The 21,268-nt window shown below is 42.6% G+C and overlaps 3 protein-coding genes across 3 annotated transcripts in view; 2 read left to right on the top strand and 1 right to left on the bottom strand.

The window, feature by feature from the left end:
• Window positions 1–883: 883 nt before the first annotated feature.
• On the top strand, window positions 884–3,200 carry mustn1a (musculoskeletal, embryonic nuclear protein 1a). Its single transcript, XM_083771555.1, has 3 exons — window positions 884–1,023; window positions 1,183–1,306; window positions 2,492–3,200. The coding sequence occupies exons 1-3, from the start codon at window positions 1,015–1,017 to the stop codon at window positions 2,587–2,589; spliced, it is 231 nt and encodes a 76-aa protein (XP_083627681.1). The 5' UTR covers window positions 884–1,014; the 3' UTR covers window positions 2,590–3,200.
• A 313-nt stretch (window positions 3,201–3,513) lies between these two features.
• ruvbl1 (RuvB-like AAA ATPase 1) lies at window positions 3,514–10,996 on the bottom strand. The gene is made up of 11 exons (XM_083770629.1): window positions 10,701–10,996; window positions 9,504–9,590; window positions 9,245–9,377; window positions 7,833–7,984; window positions 7,299–7,388; window positions 6,160–6,309; window positions 5,990–6,053; window positions 5,507–5,705; window positions 5,187–5,289; window positions 4,681–4,772; window positions 3,514–3,779 (listed from the first exon to the last, which is right to left on the bottom strand). The coding sequence occupies exons 1-11, from the start codon at window positions 10,839–10,841 to the stop codon at window positions 3,620–3,622; spliced, it is 1,371 nt and encodes a 456-aa protein (XP_083626755.1). The 5' UTR covers window positions 10,842–10,996; the 3' UTR covers window positions 3,514–3,619.
• Window positions 10,997–11,258: 262 nt separating this feature from the next.
• Window positions 11,259–21,268, top strand: part of eefsec (eukaryotic elongation factor, selenocysteine-tRNA-specific) — a 15,970-nt gene continuing 5,960 nt past the window's right edge. Inside the window, 6 exon segments of the mRNA XM_083770958.1 lie at window positions 11,259–11,942; window positions 13,856–14,063; window positions 14,551–14,647; window positions 15,573–15,737; window positions 20,110–20,532; window positions 20,534–20,758. Coding sequence (XP_083627084.1) covers window positions 11,639–11,942; window positions 13,856–14,063; window positions 14,551–14,647; window positions 15,573–15,737; window positions 20,110–20,532; window positions 20,534–20,758 — 1,422 coding nt within the window. The 5' untranslated portion in view covers window positions 11,259–11,638.

The following is a 21,268-nucleotide window of genomic DNA, read 5'->3' as shown; positions in this document are numbered from 1 at the left end:
GGCATGAGGGAGGCATTGCATTTCTAAACCGGGTTTTTGGCAACTGGGAGACCTAGGCAGCACACTGGGATATTTGTCAACTAGTTGAACGTGTTATACAGTAGCATCATGGAATCACATTGTACTTGATCACATAAAATGTGAATTTTCATATTTAGTGTGATTGCCCTAACAGACTATAGTAATTGTAACACTTTATATAATCACTCAGCTGTAACTTATTTACAGTCGGACAGAAAATGATACCTCATTATGAAAATGTCCTAGATGTATACAGTAGATCCTCAACCTCATAAAAAATAAATAACATCTTTTAATTTGAGGGACCCATCCTACGGTATCGTATGGTTGGCAGAAGTCAGCATGAGCTCAGACATTGTGTTCTGTGCCATGTAATGTCTGTCTTCTATACAAAGGGCTGCTGAAATTAGGGTCCCCAAGGGCAGAATAATGACTGAACAGGAAAGGGGTTAGGCCAACATTCTTTAGTTGAAATGTAATGTATTTAGTTTTTGCTTGGAACATTTGGTAATCTGTAACAGCAGCATTAATGGTCTTCCAGTAAGGTTAAAATGTAGAGAACTACAGGAATGTAAATTCAGAAGTGACCAATACTGTAAACTGTATAAAGGAACTAAGAAAGAAACCCATACACAGGGTGGGAGTTGGATGAGTGGACTATATTTAGTGTTCGTCATACTTGAGTTGTCCCCATGGAGTGCAGAGAATGTAATAATTAAAGTGCCAGCTGTTCTAGTAAGCAGTGATGATCACGTCATTCCCTAGTGATGGACTGAAGAAAGCAGGACCTCATGGAGTGTAAACACAACCAGGGAGGAAGAGGAGGAGTCCCTGTTGAATCATCTGAGTCATTTATTGGCTTCACGGATACATTTGTAGTGTGTGTGTGTGTGTATAAATGTGTGTGTTGGGCTGAACTTTAGAGCCAGTAAAAACTGTACAAGAGAGGACGGATTTCTCAACAGATATCTTCAGCTACACTGTACGAGCACCATGTCTCAGGCAAGTATCAGGCTCTTAAGATCCAGCAGATGTTCCATGTATGTATGAAGCCATTACATTGTTGGAAGGAGCTAAGCTGCTGCAGAGTGCCAGACTCTGTATCTCACAGATTGTGTTTATGGTGTGTTTAACTGATCACTGCTCTCTGATTCGCCTCAGCCAAGCGAGGAAGAGCAACATGAACGCCTTGACATGAGGGAGGATGATCTGAGGGAAACAAAAGACAAACTGTGCTCGGGAGCACAAGTGAAAAGCAAGACGTTTGAAGTGATGCAGGAATGTGGTGAGTAGTAGAGAACAGACAATGTGATTGGGGAGAAGGCAGTCTTCCAGGTGAACGTGGGTGTTCAGTCTCTTACAGTCTGGTTAATGTACAAGTAAAGCTAAACAGCGGTAGTTGTGTGTGTGTGTGTGTGCGTGTGTGTGGGAGCGTCTCATGATGTAAAAGTTTCCACTCCATATACAGAAAGGCAGCGATGGTTAAGATATGGTCTCAGTGTGAGTGTGTGACACTGTAGGACGAGGTTGGTGTAATTAAACATCACATACAGTACACCTAAGATTGGCATGATCATTAGTTGACAATTCACCGTACAAACATTGTAATTAACGATTTAACTGTGTTTTTGGCATTGAATGTTGGAACACATACAAATTACATTTCTGTTTGGCTTTGCACAGGACAGATATGACAAATAACTTGAATATGCAAAAAGATGACTGGTTATCTAAATAAAGAATGGCTAAAACAGGCCATATTTAATACTATTTATACTTGAAAACGTTTTCAAAAATAGTGGAAAAGCCGATTGACAAGCTCAAACGTTGTGAGCATTCAATCTTCCTATGGAAACGATTCTGACGGTTATGTGAAATATTTGCAATTCTCTCAAATAATCTCTCAAATCTTTTTTGTCAAATAGTTGCAATCAGGCAATTGTGTGATAAATTTGACAGCTACTGAGTGGCACACTTTTTTCCCCTCCCTTTACCCAGGGTAGTAGCTGAGCACAAGTGCTCATTTTCAGCAACGCCCTGCACATAGAAACACAGAGACACATTCAAACCTAGGAGCTGACCAGTACAACCACAGTCTTATACTGTTGTACTGTGAGCTGACAAGTACAACCACAGGCTGTTGTACTAGAGCAGTTCAGTGGTGGTTCAGCTCAAGGGCACTTCACCACCCAGATATTTTCCTGCCGGTCCGGGGAATTGAACCAGGCAGGAACCTTCCAGCAACAAGGGCGCTCCTCTAACCTTTTGGTCACTGCTGCCCCAATACAAAAATATATGTGCTTATGTCTATATGTGCTTTCAGCATGAAGCCGTTCAAAATAATGTTATTTCTGTAAGCTAAAACAAACAAAAAACACCATTATCAATACTGTACTACTAGTGTATTTATTGTTTCTCACTGTGTTCACAGATAATGTGTACTTATGTCTGTTTCTCACTGTGTTCACAGAGAAGGCTGGTAAAACTGCTCCTTCTGTATTCAGTGGCGCGAGGTCAGGAGGAGAGACCGTTTTCAGCAAGCCCTCAGCTCGACCAATCAGGAAGTAGGAGACTTTCTTCTTGTCCACTGCTGTATGTGCTTTCAGCATGAAGCGGTTCGCATCATCAGGATGGAGGATCAGCTGTTTACTAGCTGTGAAAGCTCAGTTTAACAAGAGTGGAATAACCTAGAAGCTTCCCTTTTAGGGGCTTCATGTTTGTGAAATGGTTATACCAGCGTTCTTGCACAATGGGCTGTATTTTGCGTGTCTTAAGTACCAGGTCTTATTCCCTAACTTGAGTAAACTAAAGACCTGGAGGCGTGATCAATGCTCTTTGGCCACTCAGAATAGCCAAATGGCATTGATCACGCCTCCAGGTATTTAGTTTACTCAAGTTAGGGAATAAGACCTGGTACTTAAGACACGCAAAATACAGCCCTCAGTGTTCTATATGTGGCTATGGTTTTAGTGTATTCTGTATTTTGCAAGTGATATCACCACTGTTGCTTACATTGCTTTTCCTGTAGTGTTTTTAGGTTTACAGTAGAAAATGCATGAATAAATTGTAAACTATTTGTCATCTACATGGATATAAGATTGGAGTGTGATGGCCTGTGGCAAAATGTTGTAACAAACAAAATATGCTTATGAATTAAATAAAAGCAAGGAAATCAGATTCATTGGATTATGTCCTAAAGGTTCATTATGTGTCTTGGTCTAAAGGTGTGATCACATAGGAATTGAAGGTATTTTTCTCGTTGCTTTGCTCAATTTGGGATATTTGATTGGAATATCTCATTTGCGTGCCCAATGCATCTACCGGTATTTGCATCTTTACATGGGCTTTGTATGTAATCATTTAGCTCCTGTGTGAACACACCACATCACATGTTATAAACATATCCTTGCCTTAATGTAATGTACAAAGAAAAACACTTTTCCGTTTCAATTTTTATTGAAAAAAACTATTTTAATTAAAACATAACAGACGTTTAATTTATCTGAAAGCCGATCAGGTATCAACAGAATGAAAACGTACATGAACACAAGATGTGGAGACAACAGAAGAGGAAGCAAAACGACGTTCGTTCAGACACTCATTTCATGAATTTGTGATGCTGGTCTTGGAGGATCTTTGCAGAGGACTTGGCGTCATAGAACAGCTCATTAATTTCTTCCACCTGTTCCCTCTCTACGCCCTCTTTGCCCTGGACACGCCCCAGTAGACTGGCTGGGGTCAGTAGTTGCACTGCATACCTGGAGAGAAATGGGATAGAAGAGCCAGCAGCAGAGTTAATTTCGTCGACAATAATGCTCGTCCACTACCTTTTTTCACTGGCTAAAACTACTGTAAATAAAAACCAAGTAAAATGTAACCCAGGGGCCTGGACGGTTAACTCAACTGTCTGGGCACCTAGGCTGCGGCTGGCTCAGAGAGGTATCAAACATGGTAACCTGTCAATAATGTGATCAGTATAAAAGTGCCTGGATCCTCCACTCCCGCGCGGTGAGTTAAGAAGTTATGTTTGTCAATGGTTTGGTAAAAAGAAAATGCATATCTGAGAAATGCTCTGTAATTGCTAGTAGAGCTAACCAAAAAGGGCAAGCCTCAAGTTATTGGAGTTATTTTCACTGTTTAATTTATTTGTAAGAATGATTTATTCCATGAATTATACTTTCATATATACTGTATTATTTTCCTAAAACTCATACATGCTATGAATTGATTATTTATTAAATCATACGTTTAGAATTCTAGATCTAGATCAATCCGATCCTGAATTGATAATTTGTTTGATAATTGTTGTACAACAGACTGATTGACTAAGACTAAATATATTGACAATTGTCAATACATATGGCGCACTTTGAAAATAGCCGATCTACAAACTATTTTCAGCATGCAACCAAGTGTAATATCAACCATTACAACGCCAGGCCCATCAAGGCCTGCAAAATCAACTGCAGATTTAGTTGGTAGATTAGGAAGGTTGCCTGATGAAGGTCTGAGTAAACATATTTACCAATAAATGTTTTCTAAGTGATGACAGTGTGCGGGATTCCCACTTCCTTCTGCTATTCAAGTTCATTACTCAGTCCATCTCTGTAGGTGTGCAACAGGACCTCTTTTCTTCTTCACGAAAAGTAAAAGCATTACCTGAGGGTGGTCTTGGTGCCAATCTCGCCCAAATGAGTTAGTGCGTCTTCGCTGATGTTGATGCTCTCAGTCTGAGCACGGATCTTGATGATCTACAACAAATACATTGCTTAGCAACGGGACATCAACAGACACAGGCTGCATGCTCTGTGCCACGCCCAGATTTAATTACAATAAGCAAATATTTTAGCAACAAGAAAACTCAGGCTGCTAGGCTTTGTTAATCACATAAGCCCCGATTTTCCAAATTCTTAGAAAATTCTGAGAAGGAAATTCTAAAATAGCCGATCTACAAGCAAAATATAGACACCTGGGTTTAACCCATTAAAACCGGGAAAGCATCTGTCATTTTAGATTTTTGCGTTGGCCATTAAAAAATAGTAGATGCACGAAGTGACACGCTATGCTTGTACATCTGCTATTTTTTAAACATCTTTTGAGAACAACCGATTTAGAAGGCATTTGTAGATTTGGCCTCAGGTCTTAATGGTTTAAGTGTAACTCACCTGCTTCATCTCCTGTGGCGTGTACAGCATGGTACGGATGATCATGACTCTGTCCAGGAGGTCCAGGGGAATACCGTGAGGAGAGCAGGTGTCCTCTGTTCCTCTGGTGTATAAGAGGACAACGGCCACAAACACTGTCATGATTCAGTTCAAGCAACACTCAAGGTAGAGTATGTTAATGCTTAATACAATATAACATATACAATTGGGGTGGTTGGTTGGTTGTCTCTGCTCTTCTATTGAGATATTTATATTTTGTCAAAGGTCATGTCTCTCCTAGACACAGGATCAGACGATATTCTAAATATTCACACACCCACCTGACAAGACAGTTTCCCCGGTTGGAGGCAAAGACGACAATTGGGGCGATGGTGCTCTCCAGGGCCCGGTGGAGGTAGGTGAAGCATTCAATGTCCAGCATGTGCACCTCGTCCACAAACAGCACACCAGGAACCAGCTCAGCCACACCCTGGTCGATGTAGCGGTTCACCACCTTGTTAATCTCTGTACGCAGCTTGTCTGTGAAAGAGGACAGGAGTATGGTATGGTAGTATGGTAGTTCTTTTACGTCTGTCTGTCCGGAGCGAATATCAGCAGGCAAAAGCATTTACTTTATAATCTTATCTCTTATAGATTATATATTTCATGTCTTTTGAAATATGCGACTTTAATTTTATAATAGTCTCGGATAAGGGCTGAAACATTACAGAGATATGTCAAACGACCACATGAAGTCAGCGAGCCACATTGGAGGCATGCAGGTCCCATGTAGAACCGAAGATCCACATGATTCAAATTTGTACCTGTGATCTCAGTCTTCTTGGGCTTCATCAGTTGTCCCATCATGGAGAGAATGTCCTGCCCTCCCTGAGATAAAAGTTCAATTTAAGAACAGAATGTTAATCTAAAAAGATGTAATCTATTCAACACTCATTTCAATCAGCTATTAGTGAGTGGCATTGTGGGTATGTACCTGGGGTCTGGCATTGGCAATGTCCAGGTCGTGTAGCGTGACATCTTGGATGATCTCTTTCTTCTTATGGACATCACCTTTAGGCAGCGGCACATACTCCTCTGCCTCCAGGTCAAACTCTGTGGCAAAGGTGTCACAACGACCTTGTCTCTGCAAAGACACATAGTAACGAGAAGGTTAATACATGGAGAAAAATGGTCTACTTAACAAAAGAATAAAGGTTGTCTTATATTGCTCAGCAGTGAAACAAAAGAGGCTACAGGAGGGAGAGAACAGGTGTATGATTGAACTCAGTGCCAGCTCAATGCAGAAGGGAGTGCAAGAGGCCGAGGATGAAAGAAGATGGCTGTCGACAGCAACAAATGTGGCGTCCGTCCACCCCTCCCATTTGGCCACTGGCTAGAGCCTCCAGGCCCACCTGCACCGATTAAAGTAACCTTCAACACAGCTTGTCAGCACAGGCCACAAGGCTCACTGCTTGAACAGAGGGAAGGGAGAGATGGGAGAGATATGGCTGAACAGAACCAGCCCTGTGAAGAACGTCAGGAATGAGAGAGGGTCATTCCAGAGTACAGTAGGGAGATGAAACTGAGCTTTCACGGAGGGCTGAGAAGGATGAAAGACTGAAGAGGACAGGCAAAGCCATAAACGCTTCACTTTGGCGGTTATTCCACAGATAAATTATCGTGGATTTGTTTTTAAATGTCCAAGAGCGATCTTAATTTGCTTTCCAAACATGAGGTGGTGTGTTATTATGGGCAGCCATAACACACTAGTGTTCATTTAAAATTTTGACAGCTAATTCTGATTTAGTTTGTCTTTTGAATAACACACCATTTAGTTTTAGTCTGATTTTAGTCATCTGAAATGGTTTAGTCTTGCCCATGTTCAACATTCTGATATTCAGTCTTTTGAATAACACAATTTTAGTTCTAGTTAGTTATCTGAAATTGTTTAGTCTAGTCCTAATATCAAAATATTAAGTATTTTAGACGTAGTCCAAAACATTTACACTGATGCACACAATTTACAATTACAATTTAGGCATTTAGCAGACGCTCTTAATCCAGACACACACCTAATGGTGCAGTGCAGGTTGTGAAGCAGCTACTGTATAGGATCCTGTATCGAGTACACACCTTAACGGATCCGCTGTTGGCTTCAATGTAGATGACGTCTCCCACTTCCACGCGTTCTTTCTGCAGACTCTCGTAAATACTGGGATCCAACTAAGACAACAACATGGACATTTTGGGTCAGCGATCATGCCTTTGCAGAAATGTTTTCACATAGAGCTGCAACCTGGGACTTCTTTAATGAATAAAACATTACTTTAGGGTAATAATAGTAATTAACACTGGGGATTACAAAGGTACAACACATAAAAGAATCTGAATTTGCACTCAGACTTCTACCAAAAAAGGGTCTGTGATGGCCACGGTCTGCATTTCTCAATGAAAGAGTGCACCTCCAACCACCGCATATGTGATAGTTATTTTGTATTCACAGAACAGTAGCAGTAGTAGTAGTAATAATATTTTATTCCATAAAAGAAGAGTCCTGCATTGCAGCTTCAAGGCCTCAACATGTCGATCCTTAATGAGAAATATATTTTCCCAGACTGATAACCTAGTGTTGCCCAGACAAGAGAAGAAATGTGACTTTGAACTGACCTTGAGTTGTTTGGTACCCTTGCCCGTCTTTAACCCGATGATGACATGGCTGATGGTTTTCCCATAACCTCCCATTGGATTCTCCGTCTCACATGGCGTCAGCTCTGTCACCTCTCCCTCATACACCTCCTTTGTCTCCTTGATACGCAGTCCTAAACGTGACACACACAAACACGGTACAGAATAAGGACACGTTTAGAGGCCTTCCACACGAGAACGCCTCGGGCTGTTACCCGCGCAAGTTTGTAGACGGCAAAGGGCAGATCGGCTAAATACTTGTCCCGGGTAACGCAGAATACGTCCTCATGTAGACACCACCTTAGTCTTTGACATTCATGTATCTCTAATAATGACACATTCTGAGTCTATACCACAGTGCATTTATTCCAGGGAAAAGGACATCGATATGCTGATATGTGTGTGAGTGTGCATATAATGTCTGGGCATCATTCTAGGTAACGTGATCATGCTATAATTGGTGTTGCCATGCTCAGTGTGCGAGTAACACAGGTGGCTGGTTCTGTCTGGTGCGGGTCAGAGTCACGCTTAAAGGCAGGGTCTGTCTGGGTGCTCTTATCAGGAGGGTGACGACAACCGCAGAATGTATACCCCCCCCCCCCCCCCTCCATCTCTCCCTCACCTCTCATAGTTGAATGTTTGTGCTCTGGGGGCGGGGCAACTTGCTGACCACCTCTCAGTCAACCAGAGCTCCATTTCCTTCCCTGTGACAGGTAATGTCAACAGGCAGACAAGCCCCTTCCCCCTCCCTCTCTGGGCCTTCCTTCCCTTGTCAACAGTGCTCACGACACACACACATCCCCTCATCCCTGTGTCATGATGCCTTTCAGCTCGGCAGGAAGGGTGTGTGGAGTGGGGCACTTTGCACTTCCTGGCCAAGGACTCTTCAGTGAGGAACTGGCTGAATATATTGCTTTGATTCGGACCCATCAAACATCAAACTGCACTGAAAAGTGTGTGTGTGTGTGTGTGTGTGTGTAATTATAGTTCTGAAATATGCATACGTTTTTGTCTTTTCTTTAGTTTTTCAGTTTGGTGTTTGATTTCAGCTTTAGTTCGGTTTTACGCGCACACAAGTACCATCAGTTTTAGGATTTGACTTTTAGTTTAGATGTATTCTCAACTTTTCAGGTATTATAGGGAAAGCCTTGAGTAATAGAAAAACTGAAAAAGGCTGAATGAAAGATTACATGACATCAGATAACTAATTTGACGTTTTAATTGGATTTTTAAGTTTTTCTTAAATTTGAGATATCTTTACTTTTATTTTAGTTTCAGTTAACAATTATGTTTCCCTTTTAGTTTTAGTTAAATATAAACCCTGGTGAGAGTGAAGTCTTACTGAATGAGAGGGACAGACATCTACTTTTATGCATGAAGAAAATGCCACTCACCTATGGCCCTCCTGAAATTCTCCATCAGCACTTCTGTTTTCTTAATCTCTGTTGAGTAGACCTCACTGCCTACCATGGGGCAGAATGGCACCTTGTTGCCCAACTCCTGTGCCATTGCCAAAGCAAGGGCAGTCTGGAGAAATGGAGGGCATATCAGGTCAATTAAACCCAACAGAGGTCCTATACTGGAGAACTAAAACAATGACATTAATATTACGAGCATCATCTTTCAACACCGACTATACAGTAGTAACAGTACCTTTCCTGTGCCTGGGGGCCCCGCCAGTAAGACTGCCCTTCCTGCCATCTTCTTTGAGCGGATTAACTCAACAATGATACCACAAGCCTGGAGGAGAAAGAGGTATATATTGTTTTAGTTTCGACCAGACCATTTTGATATTGGCATGACAAGCTGTGTTTCTCATTAAATTATAATAAGAACAGGTCCAGGATAGGAGTTGCTGTTCTTTATTTTAAATGTTTGCCATCACTAGCACTAGACATGGCCTAGGTCTTAGGAGGTAGAGCTGCCGCCTGAGTTAGTGTCGAAGTGTCCTTGAGCAAGACACTGAACCAATGAGCAGTTTGGTGCCTTGCATGGTTTCCTCCACAGTCGAATGTGAATGGCATACACAAATAAATGCATGTTACATTTGTTATGATTTGTGCTCTCTCAGAGGTAGGGGCTGCTCTTACGCTAGTGTACTAGTGGTTTAGCATATTCCTTTCATGCTGAAGGTTGTAGGTTCGAACCCTGCCTGGGGTCGATGCAAGGGCAATCACTGTAGTGTCAGTGTGTTCACAAACATTAAATTCCTATTGACAATGAATTCAGTATTTTACGTCATAATGTCTGAGCAAATCGGCATAGTGTATTTTTGTCCTACAAACATTAAATTCCCATTGACAATTAATTCAGTATTTTACGTCATAGTGTCTGAGCAAATAGGCATAGTGTCTATTTTACCCCATTTGTTTACAACCTGCAAAAGCTTATCCCAAGCTAACCTTTCCTAACCTGACGCTGCCAGATGAGGGCGGTATTGGGTTACCATGTTCCCCAACACAGCTGTGAAACACATTTGTGTAGCAAGCTTCTTGGATCTGGCAGCGTCAGGTTAAACCTTTCCTATATCCAACTATTTCTGACAGCAAATGCACAAATATTAATTATGGTTTTCCCTCAGTCGTAATGTAACAGCTCTGTGTATACATAATTTCTATGCACTTTCAATTGTACATACATTATTTTGTTTTGGGCAATGTTATTTTTTAATGCGGTCCATGTTAATGCAAAACAGCGACACTATTCGATCAGTGGCATGTGCAGCACACATTGAAAAACTGCGTTTGTGTCCTTCCGCCTCATGCACAGACAGAACAGTTCAGACTGCCCAACTGATCATAATACAGATTACAGAATATCAACCACATCTTCAACGCTGTTATTTAGTACCTCTCTTGCAGTCTCCTGTCCCACCAGACCCGCTGACATCTGCTTCGCATTCCCGGCCTCATCCAAGCCGAGTCCCTTCACATGGCTGTGAGTTGCGATCCTCTGGGTCTTTGTGGTGCTTTTCACCTCCTCGATCTTCATGGTTGTTTTTACGCGTTGCTATTGTTGTTCAATAAAGACAACGGCGCGATAAATGCTCGATTAAACTTGTTCTAAATGCCCCGCTTCGATCTCTCAATCGTCCGCTCAACCCGGCGCGTAAACTCAAAACAGAAGAAATGTGTACTGTGTTTCCACTTTCCATGCGGGGTTACCATGGAACACTGGAGGAAGTAATACCCGTAGCACCGCCCATTTGTTGGTTACACTCGTAGCCCATTGGACGCTTCGGTTGAGTGTAAACAGTTCATTGGCTAAAACGTCTGTCGGTCATTCCGAAGACGCGACAAACACACGCCTCTTTTGAATATTTACTTCCGGTGGTGTTTCAGTCGCTTTTCACGTTATAGAAAATGTGTTGAATAATATATATTTATATTATCCGTTTAACCTGAACGACAAGCAAACAAAAATAATTGGAAATGTCTTCACCAAACCGGAACTTTTTGGGTAGCTAATTTGTATCGTAGTAATTCTTTAGATTTTATTATGTGCATTTGAGGAAGAGTTCCGCTTTATGTTGTTGTCCGCAGGACGGAATTTGATTCTGCTCGGGAAAATAAGTGGATGTTGGATGTTTGCAATAATCTCAGTTACAAAGTGTGTTTATTGCGTTTAAACGTACCTTTTTTATTGGAACAAGTTTATTTAACAGTTAATAGAGTCGATACGTTGTCATGGAACAAACGTGACGAGAATTTCATTGGAGAAAAGCAAATAGTCACAAGTTCTCACAACAAGTCAAAACAACAGTAGATCAAGGTCCACGTTGGAGTGACATGATGGCAGCAGCAGACAGTAGCAGAACGTTGAACTTCAACGTGGGGGTTCTGGGACATGTGGACAGCGGGAAGACCTCTCTCGCCAGGGCTCTGAGCAGCACCGCCTCCACGGCTGCCTTCGACAAGAACCCTCAGTCCAAGGAGAGAGGCATCACGCTGGACCTGGGCTTCTCCTCCTTCACCGTGGACCTCCCAGAGCACCTCATGCAGGAGACAGGAGGAGGAGAGCAGTATGGCAGCCTGCAGTTCACCCTGGTAGACTGTCCCGGGCACGCTTCTCTCATCCGCACCATTATTGGGGGTGAGCACGGAGCTCTTTAAAAAGTGTTAAAAGTTTTTTCTAGCTACACTGAAAAACTAACTCTGTGAGTATAGTTATAGAACTGAGGTCAGCCTGGGAGTGTATAAACTAGAATAGATAAAGAACAGGTCTTTGTGTGTGTGTGACAGTGTGTGCTCTGACAATATCCAGCAGAGGGCGCTTACAAACTGCAAGTATAGCTTCAGAGAGGATGTTGGGACTGGGAGTGTGAGACAAGGCCACAGTTACAGTAGAGCAGATCCTTAGATATAGACAGAGTTACACAAACTGCGTTCACTTCATGGGGCCAGTCCAATGGCGGCTCTCCTACATAGACTTCTATTGAGCATGGGGGACAACCAACTGGGACAAGTCCTGGACCGGAAGTAGGCTGAAATACATTGGACTCAGGCAACAGCCCAGCTTTAATGATCTTAAATCCCTTTATTTTAGATTGTTTTGTAGTAATAGTACAACATAAACATTAAAGAGACTTTAGTTGTTACTGTGCAATACTTAAGAACAGTTGTCATGTTGCACACACGCTTAAAATAGCTCTTATTTGCGCCGCTTGTCTCAGTTCAGGCTGCATGAACAGCGCTCGAGTGCTCGGTTTCTGCCCCCTCTATATCGTAACTCTTCTATTAGATAGCTCTGCAGTAGAGTAGACGGTGAACTTACACTTCAAGTTCTGCATTAATTCACTACACAAAAGAGGAATCCCTAGTTTATACAGTAACCTAGATTGATTTGATAATAAGTAATAATGACGGTAAAGAAAACTACTTATAAGCTATAAGAACACAGGATAAAGGCACTTGCTCACTATCTCTGTCTCTCTTTCTTCTTGTTTGCTTAATGCTTACTGTCACACACACACACACACACACACACACACACACACACACACACACACACACACACACACACACACACACACACACACACACACACACACACACACACACACACACACACACATATATATATAGCTGGCTATATCTTGAATGAAGCCAGTGGGTGGCACATGCTGTAGATTAAGGACTCGGAGGAAGGAAAGTGTGGGGATTTGGGGTATGTATTAAACTTCCCCTCCTGTCCCAGGTGGGGAGAGCACAGGAAAGAAACACTGCCAAAGTCAGGGAAAGAAAAGAGGGAGAGGAAAGACTACCAAGAGAGCCAGAGCTCTAATTTCAGCCCTCTAGCTCTCTCTCTCTCTCTGTGCACCCCTCGCTTAATTTTTTCCTCTTGTTCTGGTGTTTTTCTTGGTTAGCTATGTCTTGTTGCTGTTTTCATTGCCATTGTCAACTTCACTGTATGCATTTATGAAGCCTCAAGAGGGACTGTTGATTAGATGTCCATTGCAAATGAGCTGCAAATGTAACCATTAACTGATATAGGAACTGCACCCACCGACCCAGATACAGACACACAGACCTGCCTCTGACAGAGAGTTTCAGAACCTCTTTTGACCTAGCTGGTCAAAAGAGGCATCCCTTTGGGCATGAGATTATAGGTGAAACATTAGCTGTTTAAATGATATATTATAAAATACAGGGGTGGACACTAAGGCAAGTACTTGCCCGTCAGGTGTTGCGTTTATAGACTGTTGCGTTCTCTCAATGAGCACTTGCCCGGTCAGGCAACCTGAAAGCAGACGCCACTTTCCCGCAAGTTTTATTTACCCTCCAGGGACAGCCTGTAATAATAATAAAAGTATAAAATAGGTCAGAGTTTGTAGATCTGCTATTTTTGTCAGGGATTTGTTGTTGAGGGGGAAAATCTTCATATCTAGTATAGACCCCAGGGGGACCCGGGTCAACTGTAGTTGACGTTGGAATGCATTGCGTTCACGTTTGCTGCAGAGATTTATTTTTTAAGTGTATCACCATCATACATTGTATGTACTGCAGGGGCCCAGATCATCGATCTGATGATGTTGGTGGTGGATGTGGTGAAAGGAGTGCAGACCCAGACAGCAGAGTGTCTGCTCATAGGAGAGCTGACCTGCCCTCGAATGGTCGTCATCTTAAACAAGGTTGACCTCCTTCCACCTAACAAGAGGCAGAGCGCCATTGAGAAGATGACCAAGAGGCTACACAAAACATTGGAGAACACCAGGTATGCATGTACTGCATATTCTTCATTTACATACAATATATACATGATAGTATGTTGGTGCCATTTTGCCTGAAAGAACTGATCTACATTGTGATACGCATCACATTTTGATGTGTTGTACTTGTTGGCTTGTAGATAAGTTCTTTTTGGCAAGCAACACCATCACGTGATGGAGAATAATATTTAGCAATAGACACCTGAATGTACTTAAAAAATATACAGTATTTCATCTCTGTTGGATGAAAACTGTTGCTTTTCAGGATTCAAATAAAAAAGCTGCAAAACGAGCAGATGGACCAGCTCAAAAGCCACGCTTCAAGCAGTGTTTCGAGCTTGTAGATCTGCTAGGAGCACTTAAAATATGGAGATAAGAGTTTTCTGCCCGACAGCAACAATATACTGTACATATTTGGAATTGGCTTTAATCATTGTGTTAAAACTTGCAACATGCTGGATTTAAAACACGCCTGTTCCACTGTTGGGACAGATTCAAAGATTGTCCTGTGATTGCCGTGGCAGCCAAGCCTGGGGGACCCGAAGCCCCTGACACAGAGGAGCCTCAGGGAGTGGCGAACCTAATGGAGGTAATGACAGGAAACACTCAGAGTACTGATTTATTTCTAACAACTAATAATAAGTTAAATTCTATTTAATTAGACAACAATAAACTATTTGTTTAGCTTTGGTTAAATACTAGCCTTTATGATGCAGATAAAAACAAAACAGGAGCCGAATGAAGTATTCCTATGCCATATAAGACCACAGTGATAATAACTTAAAATATTTTTACAAAAAGTAATTCCCTGCTACTGATTGTTCTGGGGAGGCTGTATAGACAACCATGTGTCTCTACTCTGATACCCGTGAAGTGGCCAGCCGCCTCTTCTCACCTGACAATGAGGAGGTTCACTGGGAAAGCATAGCACGTGCGGAGGAACACACTATCCCTCCCAGTTCCTCTCCCTGCTGAACAACAACTTAAGATACCCCAGGCAGGCAACTGACCTTTAGGAGTTCCTAGTGCAGCAACAGAGATCATTACCCTACAGCCTACACTGCAAGCTTCTTGAATGTTACAAATCTTGAATATAATGTTACAAATCTGTTGGGGTGATGGTGGAGGGAGAGGTATGTCATTGTAAGCTAAAAAACAATGTCATTGTAAGCTAAAAAACAATATATAATAAACATATTGTTCAAAACAGTGGTGGTTAGTAATTATTTCTTGGGTGTGTGAAGAGCAGTGGTGTGACTTAGACATCTAGGTTCAGAGCAGTATTTAGAGGCCATAGGAGTCAGGCAGTGTTTATAGAGCCGCTGGACGCACAGGCTGACTCAATGCTGTCTAGATATGGTTATAATTAGCATTTAGCACCAGGTTGTATATTTGTGCATGCCTCAAATGTCTTTTCACGCCTGCAGTGACAAATGACCTTGCATTGTGAGGACAGTGGATAACTGTGTGTTGGCGTGCGTGCATGCGTCTTTCTACTTTTCTGTCCGTCTCAGCTGTTGAAGAGGCAGACATACCTTCCTCAGCGAGACCCTAAGGGTGCCTTGCTGATGGCTGTAGACCACTGCTTCTCCATCCGTGGCCAGGGAACGGTGATGACGGGAACCATCCTGCAGGGCTCGCTGGCTGTCAACGACACTGTGGAGATCCCTGCCCTCAAGGTACGCTATGACACCGTTTCCCAAGCAGTGGATGGGGCCCCGCATGTGGGTCACGGAGCGATTTCTGTGGGTTGCGAGTAAATATTCCCCTTTGTTTGTTTATCTTATTTCAAAAGACTAAAAAAAAATCACAACTTTTCATCAATTAAATTCCCCAGAAATTCAAAAGTATTTCATGAATTTAATAAAATCGGAAAATACCAGATGTACAAGCTCACGTGGCGCAAATCAACATGTGATGAGCTTGTAGATACTACTATTTTCACTAGTTTGGGTCCCGGGCAAACGTCTAATTTCTCTTTTGGGTCTCGACCTAAAAACATTTGGAATCACTGCGCTATGATGAACATAGAGGGGTCGATTTAGGACTTCTATGTTACTTACTTCTATATTACTAATCTAATTACAGTATTATGATCTGGGGGCGTGTAGTATGTCATATTGCAATTTTGGGCATGTTAAGAAGCGCTTTTGACACCCCGCGGAGTGCGCAAAACGGCCTTGAATTAGTCATGGGTGTGTTTAAGGCGTGTTTGAGACGTACCCAATCAACATGTCCGTACTATTCTCTTTACCAGTCAGCTGATGTCACATACGGAATGCGCACTTTGGGGGTCGTGGTATGACATTTCTTCAGGCTGGCACCATAGAAGACATGACATGCCTTTGTCACATTTGGGTTAATTATTCCTATTGCACTGCATGCTGTCACCTTTATGCCTCAAAAGAACAGACCCACCTTTCAGATCGGAATGGAATTGCGAGTAGATAGCAGCATATAAACAATCCATGCGTAATTAATTAATTCGATAACGATAGAACCATGTACCATACAGCGAATGAAAGCAAGATTCCTAAGGAATATGGAGATTTTTACATTTAATAAAACGGTTGAGAAATGAGAGAACCATGAGTGTTTATAGGCTAATATCAACGTTTTTTTATGAAAGACCAAACGGGCTGTGAACTTGAAGAGCTCAATCACCATCCCGACACGGAAGAAATATAGCCTAGTGCATGCATGTATATGCACTGTTGCACTTGCACACAGTAGCCTACACACGCTCTTTATTTGTTTCTATTGAAAAACACCAGTAAAATAACGTTTATTATATTTTATTTCATTCAAGTCACGACGAAGGAATGAGTTGAATGCGTGCTGCGTAATGCTGTGGCCCTGATGGTATGGTCTTCGCTGAGTTCGCTCGTAGCATTTTATTGAAGAAGACTTGAATCGGGTGTGATACAGCATATGAAAGCACATTTCCCACGGATTATGGAGATGTTTTTATTTATTTTTAAGGTTGAGAAATGAAAGAATTATGGCCGTTTCTAATCTCAACATTTTTTTTTTAAAGACGCAAATCTGCCATGTCTCATAGAAACAAGTAAATAGGTCTATAAAAATAAGCGCATATAACAGGGGTCTGTAACCTATTTTAAATGAAGTGCCATGTTTTTATTTTCTAAATAGTGAGTCTGCCATATCCAGATTAATTTGAATGACACCACATTAAAATAAAAAAACATATTTTGATTGTCCACAAATATAAAGTTCTTCCTTCTTTTTAAATATGTTCTTGCACATTGTTATAATGATCATTATATATCCCCCTGCAGTCAGAGTTCATAGTTTTAATGAATGAATGTGATGCATTGTGAGCTGGTATAGATCTGCTATTTTCAAAAGTAATCTTTTTATTTAATTTTTGGATTAGCTGTCCTTAGTTGGGCAAATGCATTCATCTGGGGATCCTTGACATGGGAATGTGCTGTGTGACGATCACTGGTTTAAACAACATTAGGAGAAAAGCCCAAATAACCACTTTAGAAACAAGAAAAGCAACCACACAAAGCAACTTTACAGAAAAATAAGCCGCTTATAATAAACAGACATGGCAACACTCTACCAGCCTTCCAGAGCCGCTCAAGTGTCAAATCAAACAGTGCTTTTTGCGTTTATGAGGTGGTCAGACCCACGTCTAATCGTTATGCGCTGAGTGTCTTTAGGTCAAGGGGCTTAATAGCAAATTGCGCAAAGCGAGAATAATTAACATATGGACACTCCCACAATGCTAAAATATTCAGGGACGCGGTATGCCAAATGTGTGTGCGTTCAACACGGGCCGAGTGCGTTCAACACGGGCCGATATGCCTTTCATAATACGAATGTGCGCAGAGCGAGGCCAATTTATGTATCACGACCATGTAAACCGCACCTTCAAAATCGACCTGAGAGAATCATGGACACTGCTGACTTGCAGCAAGCAGCAACCCCCAGTGCTGGGAAGCCTTTTCGGAAGAAACCATAGCGTGTCGGAAGTTCAGAAGTTGACTGGAAGAAGGGAAATGGAATGAGAGGTGGTAAATAAAAGTAGGTCTAGAGGATGTGTCAGTATATAGGGCAGGATGAAGGGATTGGGGGTTGATTGGCAGGGTAAGAGTTGGGTAATTTAGACCAGATGCAGCAGTCACGCTGTCCTGCAGTGTGGCCTGTGTGTGACCATCACATTGACCACTGGGTGGCAGCAAAGAGCTATATAACTGTGTGTGACTTACAGCAGGTTTGTTGTAGCCTGCAATCCAGGGTCCAGGCTGGTTGCTTGAAGTAGATTTAGGCTTTTCTAAGTTTCGGTAATGCATGATTATTGTTATTTATATTTAGGTTTTTAGCAAGATCCACAATTTTGTGAAGTTGACTGTGTTGTAAATACTATTCCTTACCTGTTTGAATATATGCACACCAAATGATGTACATTGTGCATGGGTAATGTGATTTAATAGATCATATTGTTGATGTATTGTATGTATTTTTAGGTGTAATCAGTCTGGTCTCAGAGGCACTAGTACAGGAAATATAGGCTGATTCTGCTAGCCAATTACAATGTCAAGTCACCCCTGTGATCATGTGGAAGTAATGTGGAGGGGATTTATCCCCCAAAAAGCATGTTTTTGCAACAAATGTTTGAATGTTTCGCATTTGCGGCGCCCCTTATGATGAAATAAATGGAATTACTTTTGGCTCTCTGTTGATTAAACCACCCTCGACATGTGATTAGGACATTATGTTTGTGATTTGTAGCATTTTTTTGTCCCACTAATTTCGGAAGCCGATTACGGCCGAACAATACAGACTATTAAAAGTCTGCCTGTGGTGTTTTAACCGGATAGGTCCAGAGATCATGTGTACCGATTTGTGTGAGATTTGGACAAAAGTTAGAAGAGCAAAAAGTGTGTTTTGAAGAAAATTCCAATTGGTGGGAAATCTTTCTAGACGCAAATGGGCGTGGCCTACATGGGGAGATGAGTCATGACCAAAGGAATCCGGATTTAGATTTTACGATTTACGGTTCAAGAGTTATAGGGCAAAAGGTAAAGTGGGCTGTTATAGCACCACCTATTGTTAAATTGGAAAATCACACCGGTGTGAAGCACTCTTATGTGATAAGCACTCTTATCATCATACTTCATCTCATTCTGGCCAATCACAATTTGTGTCCAATTTGCGTCCTCGTTTTTGTCTTCAATGTTTGTGTTTACACAAATACACAATGTTTGTGTTTACACAAATACACAATGTTTGTGTTTACAGCCCTCAAAAAAGGGCCTCGTTAAGACCGCCATAATGTAATGGCCAATGCCTGTGTGGAAATTCAGAGAGATTGGTGCAGTGAGTGAGGAGCAGCGACAGTGTTTCAGACATTTTCCTTTCCTTAATTAAGTTAGATTATATAAGAAGAATTGTATTGTTCAAAAGTTTATATATAGATGTATAATCAGTGATTACGGATTACAGCAGTGATTCCGTAATCACTTCTACAGAGTGTTTGCTCTGTAACAGGGGTTACCCCATCTCTCTAACGCTTTATTGAACAGAAAATCCTCTCATCACTGTCCTTCATGTCCCCTGACGTGACATCACTGTCCTTTATGTCCCCTGACATGACATCACTGTCCTTTATGTCCCCTGACATGACATCACTGTCCTTTATGTCCCCTGACGTGACATCACTGTCCTTTATGTCCCCTGACATGACATAACTGTCCTTTATGTCCCCTGACATGACATCACTGTCCTTTATGTCCCCTGACGTGACATCACTGTCCTTTATGTCCCCTGACATGACATCACTGTCCTTTATGTCCCCTGGCGTGACATCACTGTCCTTTATGTCTCCTGACATGACATCACTGTCCTTCATGTCTCCTGACATGACATCACTGTCCTTCATGTCTCCTGACATGACATCACTGTCCTTTATGTCTCCTGACATGACATCACTGTCCTTTATGTCTCCTGACATGACATCACTGTCCTTCATGTCTCCTGACATGACATCACTGTCCTTTATGTCCCCTCTGACATCATCAGGTGACCAAGAAGGTGAAGTCGGTGCAGATGTTCCGGAGGCCCGTGTCGGGCGCCATGCAGGGCGACCGCGTGGGCGTGTGTGTGACCCAGTTTGACCCCAAGCTGCTGGAGCGCGGCGTGGTGTGCAGCCCCGGCTCGCTGCGGACGCTCCACGCGGTGCTCATCTCTGTGAGGAAGATCGGATATTTCCGAGGGTCCCTCTCCACGCGGGCCAAGTTCCACATCACCGTGGGCCATGAGACCGTCATGGCCAGGCTGAGCTTCTTCGGCTTGCCGCCGTCCGCCGACAGCCTGGAGTCCTCGGATGCCTCCTCGAACGCCCAGCCTCACCCCTTGGACACGCCCTTCTCCTTTGAGCGGGAGTACGTCCACCAGGAGGACTACGTCACGGGGGGGTCAGGGAGAGGACGGGGCGGCGAGGCCCGACCCCGAACAGTGGGCGCTGTTGGAGTTTGAGCGACCGGTCACCTGTCCCTCGCTCTGCCTGGTGATTGGCTCCAAGCTGGACACGGACATCCATGCCAACACGTGCCGGCTGGCCTTCCAGGGACGTCTCCTGGAGGGCTTCGAGGACAAGGCCTACGTTGAGACGGCCCTGCCGCGCCTGCGCATCTACAAGACCAAGCACAAGGAGGGCCAGGTGGAACGGGTGAGTTTTGCACTACCGTGTTGTCTGTTTGTCATCTGTTCTTCAGACCTGTCCTCTATCTTTCCATCTGTCGCTCTTCCTGTGGGCAGTAAGCCCGTCACAAACTATAATAGCAATAATAATAGTTGGAATTTATCAATGTCACTTCAGTTTAACCACTTACCTTTTATACATGGTAAAACAGACTTACAGTACACCAAGTCTCTTCATCAAAAATAGCAGCTCTCAACGGCTATTTTTGGTGAATGTTCCCCCAGAATAGAGATGGGGGTTTATGGGGTTAAATGCCAAGTATAAAAGTTATTTTCAGTGTGTCCTAATGGAAACACATATTCCCCCCAGTTTTCTTTGTGACATACTGCACATTAGGGTGAAAGATTTACATATTTTTCATATACCATTAATATGACAAAAGGTGCTATAACAGGGATGAAAAAGTGATTTATTGGGGTGACCTGTTTGAGAACCATCACATCAGGATGACACATCCTGTACCGGCCGCCAACTGGT

The sequence above is a fragment of the Protomyctophum parallelum genome (genome assembly GCF_964188405.1).
Source record: "Protomyctophum parallelum genome assembly, chromosome: 8".
NCBI lineage: Eukaryota > Metazoa > Chordata > Actinopteri > Myctophiformes > Myctophidae > Protomyctophum > Protomyctophum parallelum.
Note: the sequence above shows the minus strand (reverse complement) of the source record. Positions and strands in the feature narration are given on the sequence as shown.